Here is a 17955-nt window from a genome sequence, read left to right on the forward strand (position 1 = left end):
CTTGTTCTTTGGTTATGGAAATATCATTGCTCCGATTTCCGTCGGGGTGTTTTGTTTTTAAAACTGATATCAAAAAAATAGGAAAAGCAACATCTGAAAGTAAGAAATGTCTTTTAGACGATGGAATACTGATAGACATGCCAGGAGCTTTTCACATTTGTATGACAAAAAGGACCCATACAGGAAATTTCTATTGGTTTACTAGAAATTTATAATTAGCCTTTATTTACTGCATAAACTAAATAATTACCAGCAAGAAAGTTCAATGTTAATTTTGGTTGCATAAACTAAGCTGTAGATAGAGTGCAGACCTTTCCACATTTGCATGACAAAAAGGACCAAAATAGGGAGAATCTATTGGTTCACCAGTGATTTATAATTATCCTTAATTTACTGCATATACCAAATAATTACCAGCAAGAAAGTTCAATGTTAATTTTGGCTGCATAAACCAAGCTGAGATAGTGTCAAGACCTTTCCACGTTTGTATGACAAAAAGGACCAAAATAGGGAGAATCTATTGATTCACCAGTGATTTATAATTATCCTTAATTTACTGCATATACCAAATAATTACCAGCAAGAAGGTTCAATGTTAATTTTGGCTGCATAAACCAAGCTGTAGATAGTGTCAAGACCTTTCCACGTTTGTATGACAAAAAGGACCAAAATAGGGAGAATCTATTGGTTCACCAGTGATTTATAATTATCCTTAATTTACTGCATATACCAAATAATTACCAGCAAGAAGGTTCAATGTTAATTTTGGCTGCATAAACCAAGCTGAGATAGTGTCAAGACCTTTCCACGTTTGTATGACAAAAAGGACCAAAATAGGGAGAATCTATTGATTCGCCAGTGATTTATAATTATCCTTAATTTACTGCATATACCAAATAATTACCAGCAAGAAGGTTCAATGTTAATTTTGGCTGCATAAACCAAGCTGAGATAGTGTCAAGACCTTTCCACGTTTGTATGACAAAAAGGACCAAAATAGGGAGAATCTATTGATTCACCAGTGATTTATAATTATCCTTAATTTACTGCATATACCAAATAATTACCAGCAAGAAGGTTCAATGTTAATTTTGGCTGCATAAACCAAGCTGTAGATAGTGTCAAGACCTTTCCACGTTTGTATGACAAAAAGGACCAAAATAGGGAGAATCTATTGGTTCACCAGTGATTTATAATTATCCTTAATTTACTGCATATACCAAATAATTACCAGCAAGAAGGTTCAATGTTAATTTTGGCTGCATAAACCAAGCTGAGATAGTGTCAAGACCTTTCCACGTTTGTATGACAAAAAGGACCAAAATAGGGAGAATCTATTGATTCGCCAGTGATTTATAATTATCCTTAATTTACCGCATATACCAAATAATTACCAGCAAGAAGGTTCAATGTTAATTTTGGCTGCATAAACCAAGCTGTAGATAGTGTCAAGACCTTTCCACGTTTGTATGACAAAAAGGACCAAAATAGGGAGAATCTATTGGTTCACCAGTGATTTATAATTATCCTTAATTTACTGCATATACCAAATAATTACCAGCAAGAAAGTTCAATGTTAATTTTGGCTGCATAAACCAAGCTGTAGATAGTGTCAAGACCTTTCCACGTTTGTATGACAAAAAGGACCAAAATAGGGAGAATCTATTGGTTCACCAGTGATTTATAATTATCCTTCATTTACTGCATATACCAAATAATTACCAGCAAGAAAGTTCAATGTTAATTTTGGCTGCATAAACCAAGCTGTAGATAGTGTCAAGACCTTTCCACGTTTGTATGACAAAAAGGACCAAAATAGGGAGAATCTATTGGTTCACCAGTGATTTATAATTATCCTTAATTTACTGCATATACCAAATAATTACCAGCAAGAAAGTTCAATGTTAATTTTGGCTGCATAAACCAAGCTGTAGATAGTGTCAAGACCTTTCCACGTTTTATGACAAAAAGGACCAAAATAGGGAGAATCTATTGGTTTACCAGTAATTTATAATTATCCTGAATTTACTGCATAAACCAAAAAATTACAACCAAGAAAGTTTAGTTTAATGTTAATTTTAATTTAGTTTTAATCTTGGCTGCATAAACCAAGCTATAGATAGTGTTAGGAGCTTTCCAAATTTGTATGACAAAAAGGACCAAAATAGGGAAAATCTATTGGTTTACTAGTAATTTATAAATATCCTTAATTTACTCCGTAATTCAAAAAATTATCACCAAAAAAGTTTAGTTTGATGTTAGTTTTAATTTTAGCTGCATAAACAAAGCTGAAAAAGTCTTAAATATATGGTAATTCTCATAGTAGAAGGTCCAATTTTGTATTACGTTGGTTATTGCCGCTGCCCAATTTGCTAAGAAGAATTTGGAGTAAAAAAATGGCCTATATGTAGATTCCACCTACCTTGTGTTATTAGGGGGTTCTTGGTGATGGGATGAGTGTTGACTGCATGAGGTAGAATAAGACACAGGCGAGGAAATTGTTCTCAAGAAAAGGGTAGCAGTGTTGCCAAGAGCTCGAAAATAAATTAAAACAATAACTTTATAATTTTCATTCAATGGCAAGGATAAAAAATAAATGGTTTTTATTAAACAAAATTTTATTTAAACAAGGCAACAAAAATATTACAATTGGTCCATATAAAATATTGTACGTTATTTTGGTTCCACATTATATCAACCATTGACTTGAATAAGTGAAAAAAAATCATGTTTCAATTTTTTTTCAACATAAAAATAATGAGAAGAGTAAGTTTTAGATTTGATTCAAATATAAATAGAATAAAAAACGGGGCACTACAATATTTTTTATCTTATCTGTAGATTAATTTTGGAATTGGTACATACATAACAAAAAATAGGGTGATATTTTATAGCTGCGTCTACATTTAAAATAAAATTACTCAATTTTTTTCTAATTCATTAGATTAGGCAGATGCTATAGAAATTATTCATAGTAACATCAAATAAGACATGCAATCTCTAGCTTTCCTAAGTCTTTCCTTTCACCCTTCAAATGTTTCAACAGCTTTATTAAAACGCTGCAAAGATGTTTCGACACCTCTAGTTCGAGAATGCTTCAATAGATTTTTTCTGAAACGCTGCCGAGGTGTTTCGGCAGCTCTAGCTCGAGAATGCCAAGATCATTCCACAAACGTTCTTTACGTTGCAGAGATGTTTCGGGAGCTTTAGTCTTGGACATAGCAAGCTAAGCTTTATGAAGACTAGTCTCACGCTGCAACGATGTTTCAGCAGGTCTAGCTCGAGAATGCTTGAATATATCTTTCCTGAAACGTTCCTTATGCTGCAGAGGTGTTTCAACCGCTCTAGCTCGAGAATGCCTTAATAGATCTTTACTCGAACAATTCCTCACGTTTTTCAGATGTTTCAATATCTTGCAAGCTTTTCTTTATTACGACGAGTTTCACGCTGTAGAGGTGTTTCTGCAGTTTCTAGCTTTGATCGTTGCAAAACTAACTTCTAGCTTCACGCTGTTCTGCCGTTTCTTCAAGCAATTTTTTTCCACGGTGTTCTAATTTAGACTTTTCAGATTGCTCACTTTTCCAAGCGTCGGTTCCTTTCTGTGGCAGTTTCAGTTTTATTTCCTCTAGTATTTTGCCGTTCATTGTTACATTGTGGACGGCTAAGGGAACATGGAGAACATTGCCCTTCATATAGGCCCGTCGAACCCCATTTGACGTTACCAAAGGTCGATGTCCTTTAAGAAGCCGATCAAGCGCTTTGGCTTGAACACTTATCATTAGGCAAGCTGTTAAGCTTGCCCAAGTGTTTAAACCGCGCTCGAGTGAGTTCTGGGTACTCACAGATAACGTGGTCTGGGATTTCATCCTCTTCCATACACCAACGGCAATCCGGATCATCCGTAATGCGTCTTAGATGACAGTGTCCGGTCACTAGTAGGATTTCGCATCCATTTAGTTGGAGAAGTTGTTTGATGTGAGACGGACAAGGTATATCTACGTGTGCCTTTGCTTGTCTCGTGCCAGGAGTTTCTATCCATCTCTGCCGAGCTCGCTGTGCAAGTAGACCGATGAGAGACGTGATAGCTACACCAACGATGGGTTCTGGGACCATCGGTGAGTTTCCACTCTAGAGAGTAAGTCAGCCAGAGTGACCGGGCACTAAAACGAACTGGATCTTACAACCATCACTCGTTAGATTTTGTAGAACTTTCTTACACTCCACCACTAGCTTAGAACACACCTTTTCGGCCGTTATGGCTTGTATGGCAGCTCTGCTATCTTAGCAGATTGAGTATTTTTTTTAATTTATTTTTGATCTCATGTGAATTGCAGCAGTATATGGTCAAACCTTCCAGCGATCTCTTGGTGCCCTGAGGTTGTGTCTTCATCTTTATGTTACTCGGTCCTCGGTATGTACTACCACCATATTGGATTTGGGTGCGGATATACACAAAAAAATAACAAATTCCTAGGCGAAATCCTTCGCTATTCCATTAGTTTATTCCAAAACACTAAAGGAATTAGAAGACAAGTTAAAAGGATAAGAAGAAGACTGGATACTAGATGGATGAATTGTATTAAGGTCATTTTCACTTTGAAGAACCCATAAATTCGTAAAGCTGGAGCAACTGGGGTACTACGAATTCAAAACACAAACCACTTTTGTTAGGATCAATCTATTAAGTGAAAATGTTTGCTAGAGCTTCAAAACTTCTTTTTTCAAGATAAAAAGGCAATTTAACACAACTCCAATACATGTTTAGTAAGATTTTCCCAGGAAACCTAGTCTCCAGTAGAGGCGACATGAATTTGAATCCGGACAATCCTGATTTAACCCTTGAGGACTTTTACCTATGGAGTTTTCTTAAATTCGAGTCTGTAATAATAAATGGACTTCTCTGACGCATTCTGTATATTTTTTTAGACGATTAATTTTCATTTTATAGAAAATATAAACTGAGCTTTGTTTACGTGTCACCAATAGAACCAGTTCGGGTTTTAATGCTGGGTTACGAACCGACACAGGAGTTTATTTCACTGTAAGTTTTTTCAGAATCACGAAATTCGAAAAAAGTATTTACTCATGAGTAATTTTGTTATTATTTCATTAAAAAAAATAATAAGAAACCCATAGAAATAAATATTATGATGATAATGGCAAGTATCTTGTTACAGTAAACTCTCGGTTAAGCGAGGTTAACAAACAAATAAAGGTCTTAGAGAGACATCTACGGGGAACGGTGATGGTTATTTGTTTATATAGTAACAAGAGCGGTCGAGGCGTAGACGCATCTACTGGCTTTTGCTAGGTCGAACCGTCAGGTTATCTCAGAAGACAATCAAAGACTTTTTTAAGAAATAATCTATGTTTCCACCTGGTTGCAGGTCTGTAACTGTGATTATCATATGCTTTTGCTTCCAATCAATCAGTTTTGTAACCTCTCATGGGGTTTTACGTCATTTTTACCATAACTGAACTTAACCTTCGTATTATCCGAGTTTTCCCGTATCCGAGGTGGTCCTGGCCTCAATTACCACGGATAATCGGGAGTCTACTGTATTAAATTAGTTCTTTGTGGATATACCGATCATTAAAACATGAATTTTACATAAATATATTCGAAATTAAGTAATTTTATCCAAACCAGGAGGTGGCGGCAAGAAATTCGGTTATCAATATTATTAATTTACAAAACTAAATAAATGGCATTTAATAAACAACTAAAATTATGCTTCAGTTCTTTGGTAAATACATATATAAAATAATAAAAGACACCATAAGGTCAATCTCTATGAAGTTATTCAAATGAGCAAGTAGTGATTCAATACCAAACCGCACCACAACAAACACTGACCATCATTTAATTTATCATTGAAACTAAAAGGCCCTGTAAAAAGTTAAATCTTTAGCAAATATAGTTTTGTAGTATTTTGATATTTTCTTCAAAGCTTCTGGTTTGTATTGGCAGTTTTTATTATAATTTTCAATTCTTTTCCCTTTCAGTAATTCATATACCATTTATATTTTCGAATACTGCCAAATTGTCTTTTATTTCATTCCTCCAGGTTCCAATAGGTCTGCTCTGTCTTTTCGGCCACAATGGAATCAATTTTGTTACTTTTCTAATTGTCTATAGATCTTCTTCTTACATTTCCAGTCAAGTTCTTCAATTCTTGAACCTGTGACTGGTTGGAAGGTTGGTAGGAGATACCTGCCTGGCGATCATCCGGCTATTTATAAACGTGAGTAACAAAATCATTCTAGGGAACCGCCTGGAGTCTATCCGTTCATATCATTCATGTTTGATATTACATCTTGGAGGAAAGCGTGATTAGTTCAGTTCCCTGGCAGTCAATGGCAGAAGACACTGGCTTCATTTCACTGCGTCCACAATGCATTTATGATCCACCTTTACCATACAACCTCCATGTGACCACCAAGTATCCTGCAGTGCAGCCTTACCTTTAAAGTAGTTAAAGCTTTAGAGCATTTTGAGATTTTGTTCGAGTTTTTTTATTTTATTATTTTTTTTTTTATAATTTCTCATTAGTTTAGGTTGCTTTCGTTACATTTCTTTGTTACTTTGGTAATTTATTGATCATCTACAATATCCAGTACTCCCAAATTGTCTTTTATTTCATCCTTCCAGGTTCCCTTTAGTCTATTCCTTCTTATCAGCCACAATTGAATCCATTTGTTCACTTTTCTATTTGTCTGTTGATCTTCGTCTTCTTACATGTTCAGTCAAATTCTTTAATCCTTACAAATTGAAGTTTTGGAACATTTTGAAATTATTTTTAGGGGTTTTATTGTATTTTTTTTTATTCCCCACCTCTCTTTGGTGTAACTTTTGATCCTAATATTATTCTCATTGTTTTTTTCTCAATTACATTCAGTTCTTCCTCTTTGTTATTGTTTTTTGTTCTACAGCTACTTTTAAATAATTCTTAAAAATTAACTGATTCCACTATCTGATTTATGAAATTACAACAATTGTAGTTCACTTTTCAAAAGTGCCTTCTGTTGTTTAACAAATTTTTCAATATTCAATTAGCTTACTGGAAATATGTAATTGGTTTTTTGTGTTAACTTTTACAAACCTCTTTAATTGTTAATAACTACAAAGCAATAAAAGCCACCAGAAAAAAATCGACTGGATTCAAAATTGTAAAAAACGATTAAAAAAAATTATGGTCAAGTAGCCTTTAATATAAATTGATAACCTTCATTATATTATTTCATAAAAATTCACCTTATAGCAAACATAAACTGGATGAAGTAAATTCTAAAATAAAATTTTTCATACAGTGATTGTCATTAATAAGTCTAAAATAAAGCATAAATAATTTCCAGTAAATTCTATCAGCAACAGGACGGATCCTCAAATCAACCATATACAGTATGGTTCAGTAAAAAATTATAAAAATAATTAAAATTATAGTGATTAAGATCTACATTACTTCAAATCATTTTCATGAAAATATCACAAATACAGGAAAATTGAGAGTACGTAATTGATCATTAAATGACATTTTTTTAAAAATCAATTCTAACATGGTACTTAATGGAATGTTGATCAAATGATCATGACCTATATGGTTAAAAATACAATAATAACTTAAACTAATAGACTATAGTTTTTAGGAATGTATAACGATAACCAACCAAATGAAATACAGTCATTGTTATCAAAATTAAATAAAAAATAATTTTTTTTTATATAAATAGTAGTTAATTTGATCTCGCTCTGGTTCTTGATGGTGAAGGCGGAATAGAGCTAGAAACGTTGAAATATATTAATTAACAGCAGGTTTTAACAGTTATTTTAAATTAAACTTTTCACTTTACTAGAGGAAATAAAAAAAATTAAAAGACAAAATCTGCAACTATCAAATGAAAAAAAAAACTAAGAATCTGAATAGGCTAAAATATGTCTCCTTAATCTTTTACTTCACCCCTAAAACGTAGAATAATAATAATATTAATACTTTCTAGATCTAAACTCACTTTGATTCAGAGCCTCTTGATCCATAGTCTTCTAGAAACTGATTTATATCAATGTGTGGTAAAAGCTGTAAAAATTGAAACATTATTTCTCAATGGAAAAAATAAATGTTTTGTATACTGTCTTGTCTATATCTGTCAAAGAAAAAACATATCTAATGAGTAATTTTTTACTCAAATTTACAGTAGAGTCTCCATTATCCGATCTAAGCCGACCGGATAACACGGAAAATCATAAAAATGACCTTGAAAATTAATTAATTTCATTAGAACATTGAGAATTTTTCAAATAGGTAGCTGAATTAAAGCATAACTGAATTAAACGAACTGAAACATCTAACAGAAATGTAATAACATATATGTTACAATATTTAGATACTTTAGATCAATGATTTCCAACGTTTTTGTACTTGCGCCCCACTTTAAAAAAATTGTTGCGCCTCCTTAATCTAATTTCATAAATACTCAACTGATATTATAATTTATAGGGTTCACGCCAGCATGGCGACATAGCGACAATTGTCGCCAAATCATCAAGAAATGTCGCTAAAATCATACACATCGACGACAAATTTGTCGCCCAAAATATTTTTAAAAAAACCTATGTTTTATATTTACTGTGCTGTTTTTGCATAAAAGAATTTATATATGCCGTAAAAATATGTATAAAGTGTGTGTAGCATGCATATGTTAATTTTTTTACTTTTGTCTACCACGTTATATTTTTGGACCACTAAATCATAACTTAGGTGGTCCTTTTGGACCACTAAATTTTCATTGCTGGTGTGAACCCTAATAATTTATTTAGTGGGCTACAATATTATGTAAAGAAAATACTGAAACTGAATGTACAATTACAGAAAATGTTCCAGGAGGGTTTCCATGGGAGATGTACTCAATAAGTACAGAAAGATTTATCCTCATATCTGATACTGTTAGCTCATATCAATATATTCAGACAGTTCCCACATGCAAAAAACAGATTTTGCTAACTATATTAAAGTAATATGTAAATCTATATTACCAGGATTTGGGATATAGATTGGAACTTTGGATAATGCAGGGCAACAGAACATACGATTAAACTAAACAAAAGAAATAGCAAAACCCCGTGGTCACAATAGTGTTAAACATGTCCAGCGGCCATAGTTCTGGATTGCTCTATATAAACCTTTAATGTACCTAATAATAAATGATTTATTATTGTTATTTTTCAATAGAAAAAAATCGGAATTATACGTTAATTTAGCTGGGGTATACATTTTATTGAATAAATTTATATATTTATTCCTAAGAATTGAAGATACTGTATGCATTATAAAAACATATTATTCACAATGTAAAAATAATATAATTATGTAAATTGGGAAAATTTATATTTAAAACATAAAATTTATTATTCTCGTATTTGTGAAAAATCAAATTAGATATAAATTATTGAGGCTTACTTTTGATGGTTGAAGAAATCTAGCTGGTATTCTATTGATCTTTTCAGAATTCTTTCTCGGTCCAAATCCAAGTTCTAAAAGTACTTCTTCCGGATCAGGTTTCCTCAATTCCAAAACAGATTCTACACTGGAACAATGGCTAGTTCCATCATCTGATTGGAAGGAATAATCTCTAGAAAGAGATTTACTTTTACTATTTATTTTGGGAATGTTTTTCTTCTGGGGATTTGTTGGGTTTTCTCGAGAAGGAAGATTATCAACCCATTGTTCTAACGAACTGTTCTGCATACTGTATGGAAATTATTTGTCCAAAACATTAATATACAGAAATGCTAACAAGTGGTTACTACTGTTATTCAACGTCGTGACGCACTTTAGTTTTTTGGGATTTGAAACATCTAATTAGATCTGAATTGATAACTTTTTCGAGTTGACGTCTAATAAATTGTTCATATTTGTTGTGTAACTATCTGAATTTAATATTGAATAGGTTATCATTACTTACAATATAATTTGTAAATAATGAAGTTCGAGCTTTAGTTTTAATGTTGGTAATAGAAGTCACTATTGACAGTGACAAATGACGTCAGGTAATTGAAAAGTTGTAAGTGAAAGCTGCGCTGCCGGAGAAATTATTGTAGCAAATTAATTTAAGTGTTCGTTATCTAATAAGTTTATTAAAAATTCAGTGGAAATTATTTTAAACTGTTAACATTTCTCGGTTGAGTAGCTCTTCATTAATTCCTCCTCGTTTTCGTGGTTTGCTGAACTCCTCTTATTTGACAGATGTTTACGGTTCTTTGCATTGGAAAGTGTCCTGTTTGAAATATTACAATATCATGTTTATTAATAATTTTTTTTATAAAACAATAACTTCTTGTGCATAATGAGTGTTTTAAATGTCGAGAAATATTAATGTGTCGGACTGTTACACCGAAAGACCAATACAGGAAGGAAAATAACAAATCAAAATGCCAAGGAAAAAATGAACGATGACGATAGTTTGGTCAGTATTTTAAAAATTTTATTGAAATTAACCTTGACTTAGTTGTGTATATTTTGCAAAAGTTTACTATTTAGAAAGGTTTTATTGAATAATAAACTCTGTTGTTTTGAATTAACTGTATACTCTAGTATCTAACGTGGGAAAATGTAAATATGCTGATAGAATTTTAAAATTGACCTTACTACCTCAGATATTTAGAGTGCAATGCCTTGTAGGATAAAATATTTATTATTTTTTAAAAAAATATATTGAATTTATTATTACTACATAAAACTGGTTTTTAAATACTTACCTAATAGTTATCAAAGTTATAGATATAAAATATATTTTATTTTAAGAATTATTGATATTTAAATATATTGAATAGTAAATAATTAATAAAGTATGCTTTTGGAAGATATGTAAAAATTCAAATCCATTTTTTTCATGATAATTTGTCTTGATTTTAGGTGTCTTTTGTATGAAAATCAGTTTAAACATCTAAAAATTGACGTCGCCGAAAAGTCAATTTTTACATGTTATTTTGAACTGATTTTCATAGAAAAAACAACTAAAATTAAGACCAATTATAACGAAAAACATATAAAATGGTCTAAGAAGTAAAAAGTTGAAAAAAATTCTAATTTATGTGTATACATAACAAATTTGAATAATAATTTGGTTTAAACCACACATATAATTAATATTTTCCAATTCTACTATGTTTGAATCTGATCCCATACACTATAAATATTCTCAGTGACAAAGAAACTCAAAGACCCAGTAAATATTTAGAAGTCTTGATTAAAGCTTAGAATTTGAGTGCTATCAGCCTAAAATTCTCTTTTTATTCCATCACATGCATGCCTAGAATGCAGCTAACTAGTTTCTAGAGAGGTTAGTTAGTTGGTTTCTGGAAAACTGGACTGCCATTTTCAGTAACTGCTAGGAGAATAAACAGGAATGTGCATACTGTTGTCAGATGCTGTTAGTTATGACACTAAGAAGGCCGAAGACATAAAGATGAATGTATTGGACAACAGGGTGACAAAATCATATACAAGATTACTAGCTTGAAAAATTTTTTTTCATTGATAAGAGCAGTAACATTTCAAAGGCTTTCCAGAACTTTCAGGGGTCCTTGAAACGTGGAGTGTTTATAGATGGATAGGAAGATTTGAAATTTTTCCATACTGATCTCAGTTCAATTGATGCTTTTGAAATGTCTCTTTCTACTTGAATTCATTGTATATGCTTCTTTGGAATCTCAGTATATAGATGTGGAATTAACTATGACCTGAAGAAAATTATGGGGAAACTCACAAGACATTGTGCTGTGGATTATCTGACGTGGGACATTGGAACAGCTCCAGATAATAGCTGTTACTTTTATCAGAAAGCCACTGAGTCAGTTGAGAACTATTGAAAAAGCAGCATAACTTTGGCTTGCGTTTCTTAAAACCAGAGCAATTATTGGGAAACAGGAAGGCCACAACTTATCTAGAGTGTAAAAACTTATGGCAGTTTTTGGAGCTGATTAATGTGGTCTCCAGTTTTTTTCCTTTGAACAAATCTTGATATTTCCCCACGTTTTTAATATAGTATGTATCTAATAGTTCCTTGATTATCTTTGTTAAGAAAATTGGAGTAGGACATACATTCATAAGCAAAAAAAATACTCAGGCGAGACCCCTGCAGTTGCAAGTCACTGGCAAAAAAACTGAAAACGAAATTGTAGTTTTCTTAATAAAATCTTGAAGTTAATGGCATTATCTTCAAAATAATACAGAATATTGTATCTAGCTCTCACTGTCCAACAATTTGTTATGATCTGTAACCATCCTTTTTATGCTTGTTTACACTAATGCTAATTAGGAGTGACTAACCTTTATAAAAGTTTATCTATCGGTTAGCCATCAAAAGTCAACCTATATACATTTTCATTAATAATAAATAAGAATTCTACCTGCAAATGGACACAACATGTGATGAAGCTGCTCAAGCGGTCACCCTATTGTAACAAGCCCAAAGCTTAACACAAATCAGTCTGCCGTTTACTGCCATTTACCAGAAGACATCAGGTCCCTTACTGGAGTTCAAGTCCAACAAAAGCTCAGAGAAACGCGAGGAGTGGCTGGACAGTCAGATGAAGACTTAAGACAGCTAATCTCGAGCCAAAAATAACCCCAACCCGCCGAGCAGTTCGTCTATGGTTTGCCAGAGAATATGTTAATTGGACTGGGGCTCCGTTCTCTTGTGTTGTATAAAACAAAACGTAGCTTTTGAAGAGGCTTCTGAATGGTTTCGACGAGCATTGCAATTAAAACAAAAACCGATACATAAAAGAAATTTTAAGGAATCACGTCGTACCCTACGCCAGTTACATCGGTGAAAACTTCATCCTTATTTAGGACAATGCCCGTCCATATACTGCAAGCTCGACATCCATTACAGGATGTCGAAACTTCCTCTATGGATTGGCCAGCGCGTATTCCGGACTTAAATCCTATCGTGCATTTATGGGATTAACTAAAGAGAAAAGTTCGGATTAGAAATCCTAGAGCAGCCACATAATCGGACCTCGAAATGGAGCTCACTGAAGAATGGGATAGCATCGAACAACTTATTAGAAAGCTAAGGCTTTGAGATGTTAAAATCAGAAAAAGAATTGATGCTACAGATTTTTTGACTGCGAGCTTGCGATTTTTTTGCTCAAGAATGTATTTAAAAAAAGCTTTCTTTGTAGCAGTTTTTATAAGTTTCAATTTTGATCTAGTAGTATCCTCAATTATGGTATTTTCTTCCTTACTAATATTTTTCACTTTAGAGTTAATAATTTATTATTGAGGGGAATTATTTGGATAAAAATTTCATATTAAAAATGGCCTGGTACAATATAATTGGATTGTACATTTATAAATTGATGCTTATTCAAGAAGTATATTTTCTCGACCTACTTGTGGAATTGGATTGTTTGATTTTTGTGGGATTTCCCGAATTTACAATTGAAGACATTTTTATGGTTTTAATCTACTTAAGCCTTGATTTTATGACTGGGATATATATAGAACACCTTAATTCAAATTATTGGAATGGAGTCGCCTTCCAAGTAATTCAAATATAAATTTTTAAAATGGAACATGATTAAACTAACTTATAACATCACTCAATAAGTCGTGTGACTGACACACAGATGGCGCTGGCATTGTTAAATTTATGTGAAGTTTATGAAGTACCAAGTTTCAAAAGACTATGTGACAAATTTCATGACATTTGAAGCTACTTTTGTTATTTTCAAAACAATAGATTCATAACATTTCCGTGTGTTAATTTATCATTTTTTCTTGATAAAAAATACTGTCAAGCTCACGAATGGTCTCAAAAGTGTTATCCGGAATCTGCTCAATCCAAAAGAACCATTCGTTATTGGTTTGCTGAATTTAAACGTGAACGTACAGACACCGATAATGGTGAAGGTTCTGGTCGTCCAATTAAGGTGGTTACTCCAGAAAACATCAAAAATATTTACAAAATGGTCATGTCTAATCGTAAATTGAAATGGCGTGAGATAGCTGATGCCTTTAAGATTCAGAAGGCAGTGTGTTTACAATTATACATAAACATTTCACCAGGAGAAAGCTTTTTTCAATGTGAGTGCTGAGTTTACTCACAGTCGATCAACGAGTTGATGATTCAGAGCAGTATTTGACCATGTTTACATGTAATAAATTAGTTTTTTGCTTCGATATTTGAGATTGGATGAAACATGGATCCATTACTTCACTCAGGAAACTAAACGATCATCATTTGAATGGACTGCAGCCGGTGAACCACGTCCAAAAGCACAACAGTTAGCTGGGAAGGTTATGGCTTCAGTATTTTGAGATGCGAATGGAATATTGTCCATCGACCATATCCAAAAGGGAGAGCCAATCAGTAGCAAATACTACACAGAGCTGTTGGATTGTTTGAATGCAAAAATCATAGAAAAACGGCCTCTTATGTCGAAGAAAAAACCACTATTTCACCAAGACGATGCACCGATTCACCAGTCGATGGCAACGATGGTTAAATTGAACGAATTACATTTTGAATTCCTTCCTCATCCACCGTATAGTTCAGATCTGGCCCCCAGTGACTACTGGCTCAAATGAAGAAGCAATTGCTCAAACTGAAGCTTATTTTGAGGTAAAAGTCAAATCCTTCTAAAAAAACTGCATCCAGAAGTTACAGAAGCATTGGAATTATTGTATTGCTCTTGAAGGAGATTACATTAATGAATAAAATCGATTTTTGGCAAAAAAATGTGTTTTTCTTAGTCACACGACTTATTGAGGGATGAAGTATAAGTAGGGAACTAAGTCGGGATTTATAACTTGTTTTCTGTCAATATTAGTAGACCATTCTATACATTCGGAAAGCTTCTGAACATATTTGCAAGGAATATTGATTAGAATGTTAAATTATCAACATAAAAACTTTCAAACTTTGGTACAGCATTGTGGAAATCAAAATGAGGATAACGACTGGAATAGAGAATATTTAAACTAAGCTAGAGAGGACGTTTTATAGAGAAACTGGTATATAATAATTGAATTTAGTTAGTAAAAGTTGGTATATATTGGTTTAAAATATAATTAATTTAGAAAAAAAATATGAACCCCACTTTACATGTACATTTTACATAATTAAATATATGTACAGGGCTAGAACGACCATTAAAGAAGCCCATATATTTTCTTGTAATCTTCCTGTTCTGTTGATATTATCATCACCAGCTGAAGATTCTTGAAGTACTACTGAAGATAATAAGTAAACACATATAAATTTCATTGCTTGAAAGTACTAAAACATATAAACTTTTTTACTTTGTATGTATAAATGAATAAAAAGTCTTTGATAATATTTTCCTATACGTCAAAAATGACATTGTCAAGTCAAAAATTACAAGCTAAGCAAGCCTGGTTAAACCTAATTCAAGGAACAACTTACACTTCTGTGCATGTCCACTGATTGATCTATTTGATTTGATTGATAAGCCTGATTAGAATCAGGAGTGCCACAATAACTTTACATACAACAGAACCCCTCCATGAAGGTTGAACGGAAGATCTTCATTGGATATACTCTCTGAGGCAGCCAGGACGTAGCTCAGGAGTACCTTGTGGTTTCTGCATCGTAGACAAGAGCTGCTCTTCAAGACGCTGCTTACGTGAACGGCTTGTATTCGTTGAAACTAGCTCAAAATATGACATTGACAGAATAAATGATTGATTGATAAGCTTGATTAGAATCGGGAGTGCCACAATAACTTTACATACAACAGAACCCCTCCATGAAGGTTGAACGGAAGATCTTCATTGGGTATAGTCTCTGAGGTAGCCTGGACTTTTTTTTGGTGCGGATGGAACAGCGCACGGAATACCTTGTGGTTCCTTCGACTGCTCTTCTTAAGGTTGTTTTCTTGAGTTACTGGCTGCTACTGGATCGGCAATTAAACTGGTCCATGAATTTCAGGAGTAAAGATTTGAGGGCGACTTTGGGGAATGCCAAACACAATATTTGAGTTGAACAAAATTGATTGATGTGTCGTTTCAGCATCTAGTTTCACCATATAATGGTTTTCTCGAAACCATTTTTACCGTAGGCCTCGGATTAATTGAGCCCGCAGAAACATATAAGCTGCAGACAGTGTAGCTTTACACCTACAAACGCAATAAAAGTTGAAGTCAAGCTGGTTGTGTCGGAGGTTAGCAAAATCGAAAGTATTTTTCTGTAATTTCAACCAAGTTTGCAAACGTCTGATTGTTGATTGGCACATCAAAGCCCTAAAAACGTCGAAATGTTGTTGAAATGGTTCGATACGACCGAGGCATTAAGCAACTTCTTTCGTTGAATCAGTGACATTATTAACTGCTTGATACGCTGAATGTAACACGAAAACGGTTTCTTGGATGCATCAAAGTTTTCAAACGGCGATATTGAATCTTGGGTTTGTGTGGTAACCTTAAAACCTTTGGAAGAGCTTATGAATTACTCGGAAACCTGTTTCTAATTCATTGAGATTCACGAGCGATCAATGAAATGAAAGAAACCGGTTTGGTTAACGATTAACTTATGACATGACGCTCAAACAAAACTCTCACCCTCGTCGCCAATTTGTTATAGCAAATGGATTGAAAACGACGCTGATTAGCTTGCAATTATTAAAATTAGCTCGAATAGTAATAATATGACATTGACAGCGTTTCCAGATTTCTCAAATTAAGTGTTTGGAGTGAGGGTAGTTGTGAGGAGGTACGGGGTTGTTGTTATGGGGTTCTGGGAGACTGGGTTTCCATTGGCGTTAGTGGATTTTGGGGTTTAGGGATGTTTTGGGTGAGTTGTGGTTTTGGTTGAGGAATAGCTCTGCTCTCAGTAAGTGTAGGAGATGAGGGAATTTCTGTGACATGTTTGGATGAATTGTATGGCTTTTTCAAATACAGAAGAGTCTTTTAGGGAAGGGTCTGAAGGATATCAATGTAATTGACGTTGTCCGTCGAGGGGCTTGGTTTGTATGGAAGGGGAGGAAATTTCTCTACGTAGATGGTGTAAAGGGACGGCTGTTTCGTGTTTAAATTGGATGTGATAAGTTGATAAGTTTGATTAGAATCAGGAATGCTATGAGAAACTATCGAACTCGGGATTTAGATTATCACAGAACTTAAACTTCTTCATCTGGTGTTAGACAGATCTCAGAACCTGGTCCTCTCTAAACAAGTACATATTATCAGAGAATCAGTGATGGAAATGACAATGGAAAAGAACCAGAATGCCAAAAAGAAGACTGAGAACGGGAATACACCACCCAAAATTTTAAAAGAAATACTAACAAATCCTATATTGAAAAAAATGGAAAAGAAAGAAATAAAGGAAAGGGAAGTCCTACTTGACGAATAATTTTCAGTAATTGAAAAAAACATTCTCTGGACTGGGAATTAGACTCAGATCTATTAATCACAAAACGAAAAGTTAGCTTAAAAATGTTATTCAAAAACACCCACCAAGGATTATTGCTAAAAGCGTGTTTTTTCTTTTTTCAAACCATAAGTCATTATGTGCCACTTTCGTAGGTCACCCTTGATTATAAGATAAAAAGAAAAAAAAAAACATAAAATTGATGGTGATAGGAAACGGTTGGTACCGAATAAAATTTGATACTTTGTTGTAATCGCCGGGAACGTAAGCGATTGCGTTTTATTAGTACGGGTGATGTTATCGAATTACGTTTTACTACGTCTTTTATTATGAATAAACATACTGATTTCGGTTTCTTTTTCTTCAGATACGTGATTTTTTTTTTCAAAATAACCTAACATATAATTAACAGCCGTCAATTTTTTCTCCAAATTAGCTTGGTCCTTTTAGTAGTCTATATTTTTGCAAGTACCCACCTTTGGAGGGGACCAGATTTACGTGACTTACGATGCATCACATTTTTATAATGACATAAAAGCCTTTCTTTCTATATTAGGC

The 17955-nt window shown here is 33.3% G+C and overlaps 2 protein-coding genes across 3 annotated transcripts in view; one reads left to right on the forward strand and one right to left on the reverse strand.

The window, feature by feature from the left end:
• Window positions 1-3614: 3614 nt before the first annotated feature.
• On the reverse strand, window positions 3615-10013 carry LOC130891463 (protein ITPRID2; the record flags this gene model as incomplete). The annotated part of the gene is made up of 4 exons (XM_057796227.1): window positions 3615-7780; window positions 8011-8075; window positions 9456-9627; window positions 9961-10013. Coding segments are annotated over 4 exons (336 nt in total), but the record flags the coding sequence as incomplete, so codon positions are not given.
• Window positions 10014-10024: 11 nt separating this feature from the next.
• Window positions 10025-17955, forward strand: part of LOC130891094 (ral guanine nucleotide dissociation stimulator-like 1) — a 68424-nt gene continuing 60493 nt past the window's right edge. For both annotated transcript variants that reach the window (XM_057795646.1, XM_057795647.1), the window contains exon 1: window positions 10025-10461. In XM_057795646.1, coding sequence (XP_057651629.1) covers window positions 10441-10461 — 21 coding nt within the window. In that variant the 5' untranslated portion in view covers window positions 10025-10440. The remainder of the gene's footprint in view (window positions 10462-17955) is intronic.

Source organism: Diorhabda carinulata, chromosome 3, assembly GCF_026250575.1.
Source record: "Diorhabda carinulata isolate Delta chromosome 3, icDioCari1.1, whole genome shotgun sequence".
Classification (NCBI taxonomy): Eukaryota; Metazoa; Arthropoda; class Insecta; order Coleoptera; family Chrysomelidae; genus Diorhabda; species Diorhabda carinulata.